Source organism: Eriocheir sinensis, chromosome 18 (genome assembly GCF_024679095.1).
Source record: "Eriocheir sinensis breed Jianghai 21 chromosome 18, ASM2467909v1, whole genome shotgun sequence".
Classification (NCBI taxonomy): Eukaryota; Metazoa; Arthropoda; class Malacostraca; order Decapoda; family Varunidae; genus Eriocheir; species Eriocheir sinensis.
The window spans coordinates 17,552,494-17,571,131 of NC_066526.1; the positions used below are offsets into that span (position 1 = coordinate 17,552,494).

At 43.9% G+C, this 18,638-nt stretch overlaps 1 protein-coding gene and 1 long non-coding RNA gene across 5 annotated transcripts; one reads left to right on the top strand and one right to left on the bottom strand.

Annotated features, from left to right (window-relative positions):
• Window positions 1-131: 131 nt before the first annotated feature.
• LOC127000393 (transmembrane protein 98-like) lies at window positions 132-5,327 on the bottom strand. Of its 4 annotated transcripts, none has more exons than XM_050864082.1 (6): window positions 5,088-5,327; window positions 2,559-2,788; window positions 2,037-2,155; window positions 1,756-1,868; window positions 1,087-1,287; window positions 132-440 (listed from the first exon to the last, which is right to left on the bottom strand). In XM_050864082.1, exons 2-6 carry the CDS (start codon window positions 2,699-2,701, stop codon window positions 357-359), a joined length of 660 nt encoding a protein of 219 aa, XP_050720039.1. In that variant the 5' UTR covers window positions 2,702-2,788; window positions 5,088-5,327; the 3' UTR covers window positions 132-356. The 4 variants fall into 4 exon arrangements, with proteins under 4 accessions (XP_050720039.1, XP_050720037.1, XP_050720038.1 ...); XM_050864080.1 differs by having other exon boundaries at window positions 2,559-2,812; XM_050864081.1 differs by having other exon boundaries at window positions 2,559-2,812; window positions 5,083-5,327.
• Window positions 5,328-10,528: 5,201 nt separating this feature from the next.
• LOC127000466 (uncharacterized) lies at window positions 10,529-13,994 on the top strand. The gene is made up of 3 exons (XR_007754059.1): window positions 10,529-10,631; window positions 11,563-11,653; window positions 12,405-13,994. It is a non-coding gene; the product is annotated as an uncharacterized LOC127000466 (long non-coding RNA).
• The last annotated feature ends 4,644 nt before the right edge of the window (window positions 13,995-18,638 follow it).

Below are 18,638 nucleotides of genomic sequence, written 5' to 3' on the forward strand. Positions count from 1 at the left end.
GAAAATCATACAGTCCATTCATTCGTTGTCAGATTATTACAATTATTTATAACATTCGGGAGGAAACAGACAATGTAGCTAAAGAAAATATTGATGGAGTGACCGTCATATTTTATATTTTGTTTCCACACACACACACACACACACACACACACACACACACACACACACACACACACACACACACACACAGTGGAATGTTGATAATAATATGGTTTCGTTTGATTATATAGCGTCACACACACACACACACACACACACACACACACACACACACACACTCAGCACTGCAGGATGGGTCGCCTCAGCTCTGTCCCGGTCCCGGTCAGCACACACTCAGCAGCGGGTCAGGTCACTCAGCACTCGGCGGGGTCACACTTCCCCTCCTCAGTAAACACGCCGTGGAAAGTCTCGTGAGTCATGGCCGCCTCACGCAACACCTGAAGAGAGAGGACACACTCACTCACTCAGTCACTCACCTGGTCAATCATTACCTCGTTCATCAGTGTAATATTTTTGCCTCTTATTTGCATCTTTTCCTTTCCCTTGCTCTCTTCTGTCTTTCTCTCCAATTCAATATTCTCCTAATCCCTTCCCTTCGTCCAACTTTTTTTGTTCCATACACCTTCCTACCAATTATCATGTAGTTCCTCATCATTCTAGCTCATCTTTCTATCCCTACATTTCTTCTTTCTTTCTTTGGTTTCCTCCTGTTCCCTTCTTCCTTTGTTTCTTTATACCGCTATAGCGCAACCTTCTTCTTTCCCTCCTTTTCTCTTCCTTTGCTCATTTTCTCCTCGTTTATCCGTCTTACATTTCCTCACAACCACAAAAAAACTGTCACATCACGCATTCTCTCTTCTCTTCCTGTCATCCTTCGCAGTGATACAAAGATGAACACAAAGACCAGAAAAGACCACTCGCTCTACACATGACAGCTTCTGACACCCAATAACTCACCTCATATCCTCAATTTAAACCATTGGATCATATTAATAGTAACTAACCATTCATTCGCTCTCCCAACACAGGCATGCACACACCCATACATACACATGAACTTAAAGCACATTCCCTCTTTCTTACACTCAGGTGGTGGTCCATGTCCTTGAGTGCCTCGTTGATGAGCGCCACGGTGGTCCCGGAGGTGGAGTGCCGCGCGTGCCAGGCCAGCAGGGTCAGGCTGAGCACGAGGGCCGAACAGCGAGCCTCCAGCAGCCGCGGGTCAAGAGGCGGGTACATTGCGCGGGCCACGTCGTCAATGCGAGGTGAGAGGCGCCGTGTTACCTGGGGAAGGTGTGCGTGGGAGAGAGCCTGAGATAGACATGTAGATAGGTAGATAGATAGATAGATAGATAGACAGGTAGATAGATAGATAGATAGATAGACTGTATGCAAGATAAGTTTTGACCCTGCTACACCTACTGCTACTACTACTACTACTATTAATAATAATAATAATAATAATAATAATAATAATAATAATAATAATAATAATAATAATAATACTTTTTTTTCTACTACAAAAAAGATACCTCCACCCATGTTTATTTTCCCGACACATAATTACTACTACTACTACTGCTACTACTACTACTACTACTACTACTACTACTACTACTACTACTACTACTACTAGTGTTCGTGTGAAAGAGAGCTTGAGATAGATAGGCAAATAAATAGATTGATGGGCAGAGTATGCAAGAAAGCTTTTTACGATACTACAACTACTACTACTACTACTACTACTACTACCTCGATAATGTCATGGAGGCGGTCGCTGTGGATCGGGGACATGGTCGTGGCCACCAGTCGCTCCGTCATTTGGTGGCAGAGCTTCAGAATGGCGAGGCAGTGCGGGATGAGGCCTGAGGGGGGGGAGGGGAGGCAGAGAGAGAGAGAGAGAGAGAGAGAGAGAGAGAGATTAGTTAGCTAGCAACATAATCATCACACTTGTATTATACTCATCATTTTTCATATATAGTAATTCTGTATAGTGCTTGCAACCTATCTCTCTCTCTCTCTCTCCCTCTCACCAGTCGCGTCGTCCACCCACTGCGTATCGTTCAGAATCTTGTCAATCTGGGGCGCCAACCTCACGTCGTCCAGCTCCAGCTCGCTCCACGCCTCGCCGCTGCTCAGTAACACCTCGGGCCTGAAAGGAAGACACGATAGGGGACTTATACAAACGCTGAGTAATTATATGAAGGCTTAGTGTTGTCTGTTATTAGTGCTGGGTCTATTTTACATCTCAGACATGGAAAGGGGACACGTAAAATGACTTCTTGAAATGTTAAACTAAATATGTATAGGCTAACTTGTCTCCACCACTACCGCTGCTCCAGTTTTACACATTAGAGCTTGAGGAAAGACATGTTCAACGACTTATGCATACGTCAAAGTACATATATATGAAGGCTTAATTGTTTACCATTACTTATATTTCTTTACATGCATCTCGCGCCTGGAGGAAGGAAATGCTAAACGACTTATACAAACGTTAAAATACAGATAGAAAGGCATAGTCGTCTCTGTCAGTACTTTTGTTGCTGCTTTACCTGATGTCTTGGCCGTAGAATAGGCGGTGTTTAGCGCTGAGGGCTCGTCGGAAGCACACCAGAGCCAGGGCCGCGAGTGACCCCAGGAACACGGCCGCCAAGACCCCAAGTGCCACCGCCACCAGCGTCTCCACCATCTCCATCTTGCTCCACCTCCACCTTCTCCACCTCTTCTTCGCTCCTATTTGTCCTTCCTCCCTTTCCTCCTCCCTCTCCTCCTCCCCGTCTTCCTGGTGTGAGAAAGAGAGGGAGAGCTGGAGAGACAAGAGAAGAGAAAGGGAGATGTTATTCGCTTGATAAGGGAATATTTTTTTTAGTTCTCCTCCTCCTCCTAGTGTGGCCCTAAACTACAGACCAATCAGCTTGACCTCAGTGGCGGGAAAAATCCTCGAGAAGATCATCAGAGACAAACTCGTTAGGTTCCTTGAAGACAACAACATCATTTCCGATGCTCAGCACGGTTTCAGGAACAAGCGCTCATGCTTAACCAATTTATTGGACTTCTTCCAAGGTATCTATGAAAACTGGGATAATCATATCCCCAGTGATGTTATATATCTAGACTTTCAGAAAGCCTTTGACAAAGTGCCACATGAAAGACTCCTCAAGAAACTTAAGTCGGCGGGATTAGGCGACGATCTGACAGCGTGGATCAAAGACTGGCTCACTGAAAGAAAACAACGAGTTGTACTCAACGGACAGGCCTCCGAGTGGCTCCCGGTCACAAGTGGAGTGCCACAGGGGTCAGTGCTGGGACCCATACTTTTCATCATATATATCAACGACCTAGAACTAGGATTAAAATCCACCCTTAATATATTTGCTGACGACACCAATGTGGGAGGGACGGCCCTCACGACGGCAGACTACGAAATTATCCAGAGAGACATGGACCAGATCACTCGGTGGTCGGAAAAGTGGCAGATATCCTTTAACACTACCAAATGTAAAGTAATGCATATCGGATCCAGAAACAGCAACCACATATACCACATGGGTGGCGAACCACTACATGTTGTGCAAGAGGAAAGAGACCTCGGGGTCACCATCAGCAGTGACTTGAAACAAACAAAACACTGCAAGTCCGCCTGTAAGAAAGCCAATACAATGCTTGGGTTCATATCGAGGAACTTCGAATACAAGACGCCGGGAGTTATGTTATCCTTGTATAATTCGCTGGTAAGGCCCCACCTGGAATACGCCGTACAATTCTGGTCTCCAAATTACAGGAAAGACATTGAATTACTTGAGAGAGTACAGCGCCGCGCCACGAAGATGATACCATCACTGAGGACGAAACCCTATGAAGAACGACTCGAGCGACTCAACCTCTTCACGTTGGAAAAGAGACGACTGCGGGGAGACATGATACAAGTCTTTAAGTACCTGAACAAGCTCAGCAACGTTGATCACTCCAAACTCTTCACGCTACAAACTAACCTAAGAACAAGAAACAACGGAAAAACAATTCAAGCAAAGCGATGCAATACCGACATCGGCAGGAGTTATTTCTCGAATAGAGTTGTTCGCCACTGGAACAGCCTTCCTGCAGAAGTGGTTAGCGCAGAGACCATCAACTCCTTCAAGAAACGCATTGATCGCCACTTTGCTGCAACAGGAGTGAACTGAACGTTCCCAAGAGTAGGTACACAAGTGCTTTAATCCTTCCCTGCAAGCCACTCCTGTGGCAAACGGATTGATTAAATCACTGAACGCAGGCAGCCTAGTAATGAGCCAACAGGCTTTCTGCTGCCTGCTAGTCCATGTTTCCATGTTTCCTCTTTTTTTTATCTTATCACTTATTCCTTTACCGCATCCTACGCCATTTCACTCTCCATAATTCTTTACACACACACACACACACACACACACACACACACACACACACACACACACACACTAATCAACCTGGATAGAAATGTGTGAGGGGAATCAACGAACATACACTGCTTGTGGCTGAGAGGCAAAACGTGTGCGTGTGCGTGTGTGTGTGTGTGTGTGTGTGTGTGCTGCATCGAATGATAAATACTCAGGTGACACTTTTTTTTAGTTACGTCAATGTTTCAGTTTGTTTCGTTTCCGAGGTCATGATATTTGAGAGGCTGAAGTGATGAGGCCTTTGTCTGGTGTTGTGGATGATGATATACTCGCCTTATATCGTTCACACACACACACACACACACACACACACACACAGACACATACACATTAGCATTACACGGAAATTCCTAGAGCTCAGATGTCAATTGAGAACACACACACACACACACACACACACACACACACACACACACACAAACCAGTCAGCCAGGTTGCTTTCTATATCAGTCACTCACCCTGAGATTGAGTATTAAGACAGAAGTAACAGGAACCACAAATCGTTGCATTGGACCCCGACACACACACACACACACATACACACACACACACACCGCTAGCCAGGCACCACTACCCACCACTATCTCACACACACACACACACACACAAACGCGCACACACATACACACCCCTCTCCTCTCCTCACCTTACCTCACACCACACCTGAGATGCCCGTCGCCTCTAGGAACACGTTATGCCCCGCATGGTGCCGTAGGAAGCGAGGCACACGTAGGGAATCTGTCTGTAGGACGCGGCGGCAGGAGTGCGAGGCGGAGGGCGTCAGGGAGCGCGCCAGACTGCGGTCACACACACCAGCAGCAGGAACAGGAGAGGTGGTGCCCCCAGGTGCCCGCCATGCCTGCCAACCCTCCCGCGCTGTCTCTCCGCCCTCTGTGCCTCCATCTGCCCCTCTCCGCACCCTCCCTCCGCCCAAACGTTCTGTCACTGGATTCAGCCTTTCGTAACATGACCGGATCTGGTTGCGTTGATCCTTCGTGTTTGTCTGCCATCACAGTTAAGAATTTTAGTGTTAAACAGTTGATTAAAAGGTAGATTCGTATAAATAACATCGTGTGACATGATAGATTTCGTTTGATTCGTTGCATATGTTATGATTTTTTTGACCCCCAACTTCTTGCCATGAGTATATTTAGTGTTTTTTCGTGTGTTGCTTTTATGCCACTGCCTGGTATTGTTGTAGGAAATTAAGTGTTGTATAAAAAAATAGTATGGTATGGCGTTGTAGGATTCGTTACTCCTCCGATTTAGGTTTGTATTGTATGTGTTGATTCCTTTCACGGCATCGCTACACCATTATATAAAGCTGAAAGATTAAACCGCAATACGTTTTGTGTTCGTTTATCCATCGTTTTTTTTTTTTTTCTCACTGTTTATCCTTGAATTGTCTCCTTCGATGTAAAAGGGGGAAACTTGTATCATGTGTTGATCCTTTCACACACGGCCTGTCAGTATAGTAAAACGTTGTGCGATGTTTAGATGAAAAAATAACGTAGTATTGTTTCGTAAGATTCGTGTTCTCTGTGTTATGAGAGTTTATCCGCCGACTTCCTGCCGTGACTGTGTTAATTTGCTGCTCCGTGTGTCTCGGCGTACTGGTCCTCTGCAGCATCGCCTGTCACCATAGTGGATTTTTTTTTTTTTTTTACCGTAAGAGAAGAGAGTTGAAGCAAAACAATACAAAACACTAAATCCGCCCCAAACATTCCGGTCATACACGGAAAACAGAACCCTTTAAATATCAGGAGAGACTTTTTTATCCTATCAGTGTATGTTATATAAATGCTGAGGATGCTTGCTTCAACTCGCTATCCTCACCACAAGGAAGCGATGGATCAATAGCACCATGCAGTGAAGGAATGTGGCAAGAGATATATTTTTCTGAGGGTAACTTGGCGATACCATTGACTCGAAAAATAATGGTGGAAAGTAAAGTTCAGTTGCATTCTTGATCGTCAGCTGTATTCACCGGTAAATGACGGCAAGGAAAGGTCAGTGGTGTTCATCAGTAATGGAGACAGTTAACAGACGTGGGGCATTTGGGGACATCATTGAATTTTCTCCGACACTGAAAAATCACGGCCAGTAAGAATTATTTGTACTCATCAATAATATAATTTGTTCTTTAGCCGCCAAATGTCACAGCAAACTACGAACTTCACACGGTATCACTGGACGTCGCATCAAAGTGTTTGCCAATAATAAGTCACACACACTTTAACTCCTCCTCCTCCATTTTTCTCTTCATTCTTATCGGTTAGAAGTATCATGAATTCAGGGCTCTACACACACACACACACACACACACACACACACACACACACATGGATATCCGCTGCAGCACCACACATTAATCAAATCTAGAGTGACCTTCATGACCTCTCTGACTCCTTTTTTTTATATTTTTTTACCCTGCATTCTTAGTAACCACAACCCCCCTTTTTTATGCTAATCCCTCGACTTCACTATCGCTAACTTTTGCCTGATCATCTACTTCTTACTTCCTTGCTTCACTTCTCACTCTTTTCTGAACCCTTTGTGAATTTGAGCGCTACGTTGCTTTTCCTCGTACATCTTTACCGTTTCAAGTTCATCGTTTCTCATAGTTTTTTTTTTCTGTCGGTCTGGCTTCTGATAGTATTGATGTGATGGTACACTATAATGAGTCCCACACCCTTGCACTTCGATATCCGCAGCCTAACAACGTTGTAATCAATTCAGTGTAACTCGTTTGTTCTCCCTCGGCATTTTATCCCTCCCCCGATCTCTCCTCCCCCCTCCCCCTTCCCTTCTCTTTGTCATATTTCAGTTTTTAGTTCTTCTCTTCCTCCTCCTTCAGCCCTTTCTTTCTCTCTTCTCTTTCTTCTGGTCGTCAACTCATCATCTTCCTTCTTTACCCTTATATCTGTTATCTCTCCCTTTTTCCTTTCCTCTCTTCTTTTAGTTATCCCCTTGTTATCCCTTGTTATCCCCCATATATGTTCTTCACTTCCCTTTTTTTCTCTCTTCTCTTTCTTCTGGTCGTCAACTCATCATCTTCCTTCTTTACCCTTATTTCTGTTATCTCTCCCTTTTTCCTTTCCCCTCCTCTTTTAGTTATCCCTTTGTTATCCCTTGTTATCCCCCATATATGTTCTTCACTTCCTCCTCCTTCAGCTCTTCTCTCTATCTCTTGTCTTGTTCTAGTCTCCACCTCGTCTTCCTCCTTTACCACCCATCTCTGTTATCTATTTTCCCGTTTTCCTCTCCTCTTTCCTCTTTGTTATCCCTCTGTTATCTCATGTTGTTCCAGTGTTTTCCTCCTTTTCTGCCGCCGCCTTTTTCGTTCGTCTTCCTGTCGGCGTCCCGTTTAACCTCTCACCATGACCTGGACGCTATGCACCGCAGACAAAGAGAATGCCAACAAACGTCAAGCAAAGCAATATAATTATGACCAGCGATTTAGACTTCTGGTGGGTTCATGTCGCCCTCCAAACCAGTTCTCCTCCCGCACCACCTGTCTTCCTCCTGCCCCGAGTCAAGGAGTTGTCATGACCCTCAGGCTATCTCTTTTTTTATGGTACACAAGGCTCTAGAGCAGGGATTTTCAACCTTCCTCCATAATTTACCCCCTCTACCTGATCTATTTCATCGTTTACGCCCTTACAAAAAAATCATTGCCATCATAAAGGCACTGAAAATTAGAAGATAGGAAAACATATTTATTATTTACCTTTTGCACAAAATATATTATACTTTGATAGAGAAATTATACAGGCCATTCATATCACCGTGGAGGGCGGGATGACGGTGTGAGGAAGAGTAGAAGGAATGCATAGAGAAATTAGGGAGAGGCAGAGCAGCCGCGGAGTAAGGGGTTGAGGCATTAGAAAGAGGGAGAGCAAAGGAATAATAACTTGATGGTTTTCGGCGCAGCGTCCGTTTCCCTTCTTTCCGAGTTCTCTTATTGCCTATTATTGCATTTTTCCTTTGTTTTATCATAATTTTTCTCCCTCACACGGTTATTCCTTTAACGCCATTCCTTTAAGTAGGTCTAGGTGAAATCTGACCTCTGTCTTACGGCTAGGAATCTCGCAAGCAGGGAATTGATTTTAACTTCGAGGAGCGTAACTTAAGCAATAGAAGCGCTGAAGTCATCTTCAAGCTTTACTTACCATTAGTCACACGGTCACACCTAGAATATTCAAGTCAGACCTCACCTCGATCATGCGGTTCAGGTTTGGTCACCCTATTATAGAATGGATATTAGGATGTTAGCATCTACACAAAGGAGGAGGATTAAAATTATTCAAGGGGTGAGAAACTTGCCATATTGGGATAGACCTGGGCATCTAAATCTGCATTCTCTGGAAAGGTGAAGGTTGCGAGAAGACATGACTGAAGTTTATAAATGGATTAGGAGTTTAATAAAAGGGATATTAATAGGGTTTTGATAGTAAAAGCGCCGGATAGGATAAATTCAGATGCACCAAAGACTTAGGCAATAATTGGTTTATCAGTAGAGTCGTGGATGAGTTGAACAGGCTTGGCAGTCATGTTGTGGATGCCAATACGACAGATTCATTCAAGAAGAGGGTTAATAAATTCATGGCTAGAGAGGTAAGGTGGGTTTGGGTTAGGTTTACAGGAGCTGCCGTGCATAGTATCAGGACACACCTCCTCTCCTGACTGACCTATCTTTCTTTACCTCTTTGGATTTTTTTTTTAGGAGCAGAGCAACTTTTTTGTTTTTTTTTTTTTTTTTGTGTTTTTGTGTTTTTGTGCCTCAAAAAAAAAATAGGGGAACCAACCTCCTGCAGACTCCTTACGTTCTTATGTTCTTCTAAAACAACGCATTCAGACAAAAGTATAGAAAACCAAATGATGAAAAAAGAACATCAACAAGAATACTCAAACACTATTAGATCAATCACAGATGAAGACGTGGGAAAACAGGAAGCAAAAAAACAAAAACAAAAAAAAAACACTCAAATCGAGGTAGAAAGAAGCACAAAACAATACACAAACATAAAAGAAGAATACCCAGACAATATTGTACCAAAGAAAGATGAAAGAGTGGCAAGCAGGAAGAAAACAAATGAAGCCATATAGAGTTCGTGTAATTAAACTCGCACATTAGTTTAGCACGACGCAGCACAGGGACGTCCCTTTGATTAATGTTATAAGTGGCTGCAGCGGCGGGGCGCGGGGCCAGTTATGGGAACAAGATGAACAGGGAAGAGGTGTTTGCGCCATGGAGGCTCAGAACCCCTCTTCACCGTGGCTCCGCGTGGCACTGGAGAGAGTGAGCGTGTTCTCTTCTCCTGTTCCTCTGTTTGGTCGGTTCCAATACCTCATTTGGGATTACGGGATCACAGTCACCGTATACTATTCAGAAATAACGGAATTATAGGAGAATTAATGATGTCAGAATGATATTTCAATACGTTCTTTTACATTATCTTTTTTACTTTTCTTTTTACTTTTTAACTTTTTTTTACATTATTTAAGGATATAGTCACTGTCCACCTTGCAGAAGTAACGCAATTATAGAAGGCTCATCGTTCATGTCAGTGTTGATTTTTTTTTTACAGGACAGGGAGCAACTCAAGGGCAACAAAAAGAAGATATAAAAAAAAGCCCGCTAACTGTTAATGGTATAACGGTAATATTTTGCTTTCTTCAGGATTTTCCTTTCACATTGGTTATTCATAAAACATGTCACTGTGTCTACATTCCGTAAGCAACACAATTATAACGGAATCTTCGTTCTTATATAAGTATGTTTACCAATGATATCACAGAATCTATTTAATATTTGACTTTCTTGTACGCGTCTTTCACACTTATTTATGACGTTATGTGCATTCCTTTCTTCACTGTGTATTCTTTTATTCACGGTGTTCATTTTGCTTCCACATTTATTATTTATGTCTATGTGTATTCCTTTAAGTATGTGTATTCCTTTATGCACTATGCTATTCCTTCTTTCACATTTAATTTTTATGTGTATTCCTTACGTAGCAGTATAAGAGAAAAATCCACGTCGTTATGAATGCTCGGCAACACTTACACGGCAACATCTCCTCTTCTGCAGTACATTCCCTTCTCCTACTTCACGCGGACGCCGGAGCCACACAACTTCGGCGGGACAATGTTAGAGCTCCAGCCCATCATCACCAAGAAGCTCAACGTCTGGTGAGTCTTTCCTCATCATCATCACATTTAATGAGACCCATCTTCCTCATCTTCGTGTGGTACCAACTCTGTGTTCTAATTGAAGTCAACTTTTCTCTTCCTATTGTTCTAAATCTCTCTTCATGTATACCTCAGACCCATTCTCCTCTACTCGCTAGCCTCCGAACTCTCTTTCCTCCAATTCTCCTCTTCTTTTTGTGATACTGTGTCCCTCTACTACACGCCAATCTTTTTGTGGTACTGTGTCCCTCTGCTACATGCCAATTCTCCTCTTCCTATTGTAATAAATCTCTCTTCTTGTATCTCAGACCCATTCTCCTCTACTCGCTAGCCTCCGAACTCTCTTTCCTCCAATTCTCCTCATCTTTTGTGGTACTGTGTCCCTCTACTACACGCCAATTCTCCTCTTCCTATTGTACTAAATCTCTCTTCTTGTACTTCAGACCGTTGCTCCTCTTCTCGCTACCCTCCTAACTCTTTCTTCACACCAAACTCCGTCTCAATACTCTAAGGCATGCTCTTCTCTTAATGCAAGGCGTGTACTCCATCTTCTCTCTATCCTCCTAAATCTCTTTTCTCGCACTAATCTTCGTCTCAAGCTAATAAAGTAAAGCAGGATCCCGTCTTCTTATTACCGTGCTCTAATATGCAAGGTGTGCACTCCATCTGTCTATCCTCCTGAATCTCTTTTCTTGCAGTAATCTTCGTCTTAGGCTAATAAGGTAAGGCAGGATCTCGTCTTCTTATTACCGTTCTCTAATATGCAAGGCGTGTACTCCTTCTCCCTCTCCTCCTAACTCTCTTTTCTCGCACTAATCTTCGTTTCAAGTTAATAAAATACGGCAGGATCTCATTTTCTCATTACCGTGCCATAATAATGCGAGGCGTCTATTCCTCTTATTACCGCGCCGACGCCCTGCCTGCGGGTCAGTATGGAGTACCAGGTGCCGCCGAGTCATCTCCACGGGCAGCGGCTTGATAACGGGACGTGGATGGGGTTACTGGGCATGCTGGTGCTGGAGGTGAGGCGCCCAGGGTGTGAGAGAGAGCAAGTGTATGATGGAGTGGGCGAGGCCAGGGTGCTTAGACTGTAAACGGGGGAGGGAAGGAGGGAGGTTGTTAGTGAGTGTGTGAGGGAGGGATTGTGAGTGAGAGAGTGAGGGAGTGAGGGAGGAAATGAGTAAGTGAAAGAGGGAGGGAGTGGATGGATGTGAGGTGGTGAGGTTGTGAGTGAGGGAGTGATTGTGAAAATTAGTGAAGGAGTGAATGAGAGAGTGAGTAAGGGAGTAAGTGAAGGAGGGACGAAGTGAGTGAGTGTGTGAGTGAGTGAGCAAACGAGAGAAAAAGTGAGTGAGTCTATCCACCAATCTGTCTAACTATGTATTTTCATCTATCTTTCTATCTTTCTAACCTTCTGTCTTTCCATCAATCGATCTATCTGTCTAACTATCTGCTTCTCCATCTATCTATCTACCTATCTCTGTCTATCTGCCCAACTAGGTCTGTTCATCTATCTATCTATCTATCTAACTATCTGCCTGTCCATCTATGTTTTTTCATCTACCTTTCTATCTTTCTAACCTTCTGTCTCTCCATCAATCTATCTATCTGTCTAACTATCTGCTTCTCCATCTATCTATCTATCTCTGTCTATCTGCCCAACTAGCTCTATTCATCTATCTATCTAACTATCTTCCTATCCATCCATCTATCTGACTGTCTAACTAGCCCTCTATACATCCGTCTATCTCTTCCTTCATCCCCAAACTGCAGGAGGTCGACATGGGGGGCACGCCGATGACTCTTAGTGACGAGCGAATCCAGGCTATGGACCCGAGTGTTCCGCTGTACATGGACGTCCAGACCCTCGCCTACAAGCGGCCCTTGCTAGAGTCTGACCTGCTGGGCTTCATTAAACTCTACACGCGGGAGGAGGCGCAGCAGGAGGAGGAAGAGGAGGTGGTAGAGGGAGAAGGGAGGAAAATGGAAGAGATAGTAAAAGGAGAAGGGAAGGAAGAAGAGGACGAAGATGAGATTGTGGGTTGTAGAGGATGGGAGGAGAAGAAAAAAGGAGGAACAGGAGGAGAAAGAGATAATATTGTGGTAAAGGAGATACTAATATTGGTAAAGATGGAAGAAAAGGAGAGAGAAAAGGAGTAGGAAGAGGCAGTAGAGGGAGAAAGGAAGGAGGAGCAGGAAGAAGGGGAGAATCTGAATTGAAGAAACGGAAATAAAAGCAGTAAAGGAGAGAAGGAAGAAGAAAGGACAGTGATAAAAGAGTTGATAGTTTTAGTAGAGGAGAAAAGGAGAGGGAGGAGGTGTTGGTGGTAGTGGTGGTTTTCATGGGATAGAAATAACAGGAGGAGAAACAAGAATAAAAGAGAAAAGATAGGAACAAGAAAGAGGAAGCAGAAGAGGAGGAGGAGGAGCAGGAGGAGATGAAGACCGCGGAGCAACAAATGGAAAATAACAAGGAGCAGGTGGAGGAGAGGAGGAAAATCAGGCAGGGAAAAAGAAAACCCCGGCGAAAGAGGAGGAGGAGAACAGGCATGTGAGGAGAAAAAAAAAATATCCGGTTATGTTGTAAGTTACATGAGTTGACAAATATCTTCATGCAATTCAGAGTTAGAACAGCGTAAAGATAGAGAAGTGGATCGTCTGATGAAAAGGGACTCGAGTATCTACGTGTTTTTTTTATATTATATTTGTCATTGTTTGTTTTTATTTTCATTTTACGTGTTTTATTTTATTATTTTTCATATTTTTTCCTCTTCAAGGTGTGGCTCCTGCTGGGGATGGCGCTGGTGGTTGTCGCTGTCAGTGGCTTCGTAGTCGACAAAAACTACAGCAAAATCCTGCAGCTAATCCCTTACTCGCCTCGTCCGGTTTCCACTTCCCGCCGCCGCTTCCTCCTCTTCCTCCTCCTCAGCGGCGATCAAGGGTGGAGCAGCATCTCACAGCAGCATCAGCCTCGCGGACATCTTCCACTGGGCGTTTGGCATTTTCTTGGGGCAAGGTAAGTTGATGTACGGGTTTCTCCTCCTCCTCCTCCTCCTCCTCCTCCTTCTTCTGGAATTTAAATTAGCAATGTCGTTTTGTCTCCCGGCGGTTGAGTAGGCTGTGCACTCTTTAACTTAAAGTTTCATCGTCTAACGCCATGGTTTACCCTCAAAGTGAAGATAATAAGGAGGAACAGTAGAAATGGTTAACTTCTATAGTGGCATTTAACATAATAAAGTCGATATTTAATGAAGGAAAACGAGAGACAATTTACAGAAAATTGATTATCGCAATTTAACATAAAATGGTGCAGAAGACCCATAGCCTAGCTGTATATAACTAACTATCGGAGTACATTGCGGCCTTTTTGTTTTTTGTGTTTTGTCCTCTGCTGTAAAAAAAAAAAAAAAATACAGATATCATCGAAGCAACGTAAAATGCTGTCGAAAATCCATTGACCAAGTGGATTAAGGTGTTAAAAAGATACGTGCCATTTTAAAATACTTTCTTCCCCCTCCTGACTGATCCAGAGCGGCGGCTGCGCGCCTTCCCAGCGCGCATGACGGCCGCCGTGTGGATCTTCATGACAGTGATCGTGAGCGTCGTGTACCGCTCCAACCTGAAGGCCATGCTCATCGCGCCCAAGCTGTGTCTGCCCTTCGACAGCACCGAGGAGCTGCTGCAGACCGACGTGCCCTTCTTGCTTATCGAGGGAAGCCTCATGCACCGCCTCTACCTGGTGAGTCTGCCTGGTGATCGGCTGGTCTTCTCCCTATCCTCTTAACTCTCTTTTCTCACTGATCATCGTCCCTGACTAATAAAGTAATGCATGATCTGATTTTCATAATATCGTGCTTATCCCTTCCTAACTGCAACTGTTATGGACTGACGGAATGCCTGATTAACTGATTGAATGGCTGAAGAAAAAGTGCATGAATTGTTGGCTGTTAGGCACTGAAAGGTAGAGTAGAATGTATGGTATGTTGTGTGTTTCGACAATGCAGCTTCATTGAAACACACTACATTACATACACTATACTCTATCTATCAGTGCCACACATAAGCAGCTGTGAAAGAGAAAGATACTCCTGTGATAAGTGGACTAAATATTGACAAACTAATTAAAGAGAGCGCTTAATAGGTGATAAATTGGCTGACTGACTGACTAAAGGAATGTGTGAATTAATGAGTAAATAATTGTTTGCTCCTATGACAGACTAATTGACTTATTGGAGGAATTAATAAGGAGATGAAAAACACGTTGAACTGTTGCTTCCTGTGATAAGTGGACTAAATATTGAGAAACTAATTAAAGAGAGCGCTTAATAGGTGATAAATTGTTTGACTGACTGACTAAAGAAATGTGTGAATTAATGAGTGAATAATTGTTTGCTCCTATGACAGACTAATTGACTTATTGAAGGAATTAATACGGTGATGAAAAGCACGTTGAACTGTTGCCTCATTAGTCAGTATGAATCTCTAACTAACCAACACAAGAAATTAAAGCGCAGTAGCCGGCAAATCAAACGACTGGTGAGAACTGCCTCAGCCTGTTTCCCTGCCACTTTTTCTGCTCACTTCTGTCATCTTCGTTCAAGTGACTGCCTCAAACGGCGGGCTGTTTTGTGTATCGTTTTTTGCCCTTGAGCTGCCTCCCTCGCTTAAAAAAGTTATATATAAGTGAACGAATTGACAGACAAGCACCGCATTGTTGGCTCACTAATAGTCTCTGATCATCTGAAACAAGAAATTTATTAGCAGCAGGCGTCACATCACATGACTTAAGAGAACTGCTTCAGCCTGTTTCTCTACCGCTTTTTCCACTCACTTGCCTCATCGTTGTTCAAATGATTACCTCAGACAGCGAAATTTTTTCCTTTTTTTTTTTTTTGTCATTGAGCCGACCCCTTTGCTGTAAAAGAAAAACGTTAAATAAATGAATGAAGAGATAAATAAGGCACTTCCACTACCTGCCTTTTGTTCACGGGAAAGAAAACAGCTCATCGATAAGATACAAAAGAAAACAACAAAAAAGTCCGTTAATGGCTCCTCCTGTGAAAGCAAACAAAGGGAGTGGCCAGAAGAGAGGTCACTTTCGGATGGATGACCTGTCTTTTCAAATCATCTCCCCCCCCCCCCCCTACACACACACACACACACCGCTGCCATCAGAAAGCCAAGCCGGGTTCCATCCTGCACCGCCTCCGCAAGCAAGCCCTTCCGCCGAGCAACGACCCCCTGCGCGCCGCCGTGGAGGTAGCGCGCGGGGACTACACGGCGATGACCAGCGGCCTCAGCGTGGACTACTTCTTCAACATGATATACGCGATGGTGGGTGGCTGGGATGTGCTTAATGGGGGCGTTAAGGGGATGGATATGCTCGATGTGGAGATGAACTTAAGGGGGACGCGTAGAGAACGGCTATGCTTTATAATACTTAAAGGGGGCATTTAGGGGATGGGTATGCTTTATGTGGAGATGAACTTAAGGGGGACTAGGGGAACGTTTATGGGGTGGCTATGGTTTATATATACCTAAAAGGGAACGTTTGTGGGTGAATATTCTTTATGTGGGGATGAACTCAAGGGGGACGTTTGGGTGGTGAATATTCTTTATGTAGACTTAAGGATGTGTCAGGGTTGAATGCACTGGAAATTTTTCACCGTTTTTTTTCTCAGAGATAAGTGTAAATGTACCTTTTCTTTTTTCTTTTATTTAATTTTACATAATTACTTTTGCATACTCTTCTTTGCATTGAGAATTCTTAATGTTTTCCTCAGAGATCAGTGTGCGTTTTCTTTTGTCCTTTATTTACTTTTTCACACTTACTTTTGCATGTTTACTTTTTTATTCTTTTGTTTGCATTGGATATTCTTAAAACGTGCCTCACAGTTAAGTGCATTCTTTCCTTTGTCTTCTGGTTATTTTTACATGCTTCTACATACTTTTGCCGGCATTGGGTATTCTTAAAGTTTTCTCGGATATTAGTGTACGTTCTTGTTTGTCTTTGGAACGGGGCAGATGTCCAAACTTAAGGTCAAAGAGTTTGTTAGGAGGTGAACAATATACGTATGTGCTTAAAAGTCTTCGTAGGAGTGAATAAACGTGTTTGTGTGTCCGTGGAGAGAGAGAGAGAGAGAGAGTAAGGGGGGGGGGGGGGCAATAACTGGCTCGTCGGTCGGGTTCCTAGGTCAGTTCCCGGGTTGGCTTGCGGCCGCAGTTCAGGAACTTGAGTCCTGGACGCGCGCCAGGCCCCGACAGGAAGCAACGTCCCCTCCAGCCCTCCCAACAGTCCCTCCAGCAGCCCCTCCAACAGACCCTCCGACCCCTCCGCCTCAAGCCCTCCAGCAGCCCCTCCAGCAGCCCCTCCGACCCCTCCGCCTCAAGCCCTCCAGCAGCCCCTCCAGCAGCCCCTCCACTCCTTCGTTATTTCGTCTGTCTCTTCGTTTTTTTTAATTTTTTTATCTATCCAAGCGTTCAATGATCCATCCCGCCATCTCTCCATCCGTTCTTCCATCTGTTTCTCCTTTCTCCTTTCCTCCAATAATCATCCCATTCCTCTGTTTCTTTTTCCTTAGATTTATCCATCTATTGCGTTACCCTTCCGTTTCTTCATTTGTATCTTCTTTATCTCTTGTCTCCATCCATACATCTCTCACCTTATCTTTCTCCCGCCTTCCATCCTTCCATCCTTTCATCTCCTCGTCTTTTCTCCTCTCTTTCTGTCCAACCTTCCACTCGTCCTCCCAGCGATACGTTCATTAATCCATCTCTAACCTCCTTCTCATCTTATTATTCCCTCCTCCATCATTCCTTCCATTCTTCCTCCATCGACTAGTTACTTTATTTTCTGCGCTCTTTCTATTCCTTCATTATTTCCTTAAACCACCCACTCGTTCACCCATCCCTCCTTCATTCTTTCGTTTCCTGCCAGTCATCTATTTGTAATCTAGTTAGTACATCATCATCATCATCATCATACTATCGCTCACTATTTGATGTCAGTGCACTCTCTGACTGAGGCTAGTGTGGATAACTATTTGCCAAGAGCCTCCATGTATACTCCGACTGGTCTATTGTATTTTTTTGTAGCCTTGTGTATACTGCCTCCCTCTCCTCCCCTTCATACCTCCCTCCCTCTCTTTCTCTCTCTCTCTCTCTCTCTCTCTCTCTCTCTCTCTCTCTCTCTCTCTCTCTGCTTCTCTCTCTCTCTCTCTCTCTCTCTCTCTCTCTCTCTCTCTCTCTCTCTCTCTCTCTCTCTCTCTCTCTCTCTCTCTCTCTCTCTCTCTCTCTCTCTCTCTCTCTCTCTCTCTCTCTCTCTCTCTCTCTCTCTCTCTCTCTCTCTCTCTCTCTCTCTCTCTCTCTCTCTCTCTCTCTCTCTCTCTCTCTCTCTCTCTCTCTCTCTCTCTCTCTCTCTCTCTCTCTCTCTCTCTCTCTCTCTCTCTCTCTCTCTCTCTCTCTCTCTCTCCATCCTGTTTTTTTTTTTTTTTTTACTCTCCTCCATCTCTGCTTCTCCATTGTTCTCTCTCATTATAGTATTCCTCCCCCTCTGCTCCCTCCCTTTCCTCCATCTCTTATTCTGCTTCTTTGTTCAGTCCCTCCTTTACTTTTGTTCCTTTATCTTTCTTTCACCTTCGTTCCTTCTTGCATGGTGTTAGTCCTTCCTCCTTGCTTCCCTTTCTCTCATCCTGCTTTTATCCTTTCTTTTACTCCTCATCGCTCCTTCTCTCGCTCTCTGAAGGCTTTGCATAATATTGTCTCTCCTTCTCTTAAGTGACTGTGAAAATGTGATCCTTTACCTAACATAGCCGTGAAGTTAAAAGCCTTTGAGTGAAAGAGGAAAATCGTCACCTTTGAGAAATTTTAAGTTCCTATTCTGTTCTTCCTGCATATCTCTCTGTCTCTCTCTAAAAAAAAAATAGTCATATCCTTTTCTTTCTTCCTTACAGACTTCTAAAAGCATAAGGTCCTCTTCTTCCCTTTCTTTCTAACAAATTTCAAGAA

Excerpts from the sequence above, each read along its gene's own strand:
- LOC127000393 (XM_050864082.1), bottom strand. The coding sequence starts at position 2,701 with ATGGAGATGGTGGAGACGCTGGTGGCGGTGGCACTTGGGGTCTTGGCG. Across the intron at positions 1,869-2,036 it reads GTGGGTGGACGACGCGACTG|GCCTCATCCCGCACTGCCTC; the intron begins GTGAGAGGGAGA and ends CCCCCCCCTCAG. Across the intron at positions 1,288-1,755 it reads GCCTCCATGACATTATCGAG|GTAACACGGCGCCTCTCACC; the intron begins GTAGTAGTAGTA and ends CACCTTCCCCAG.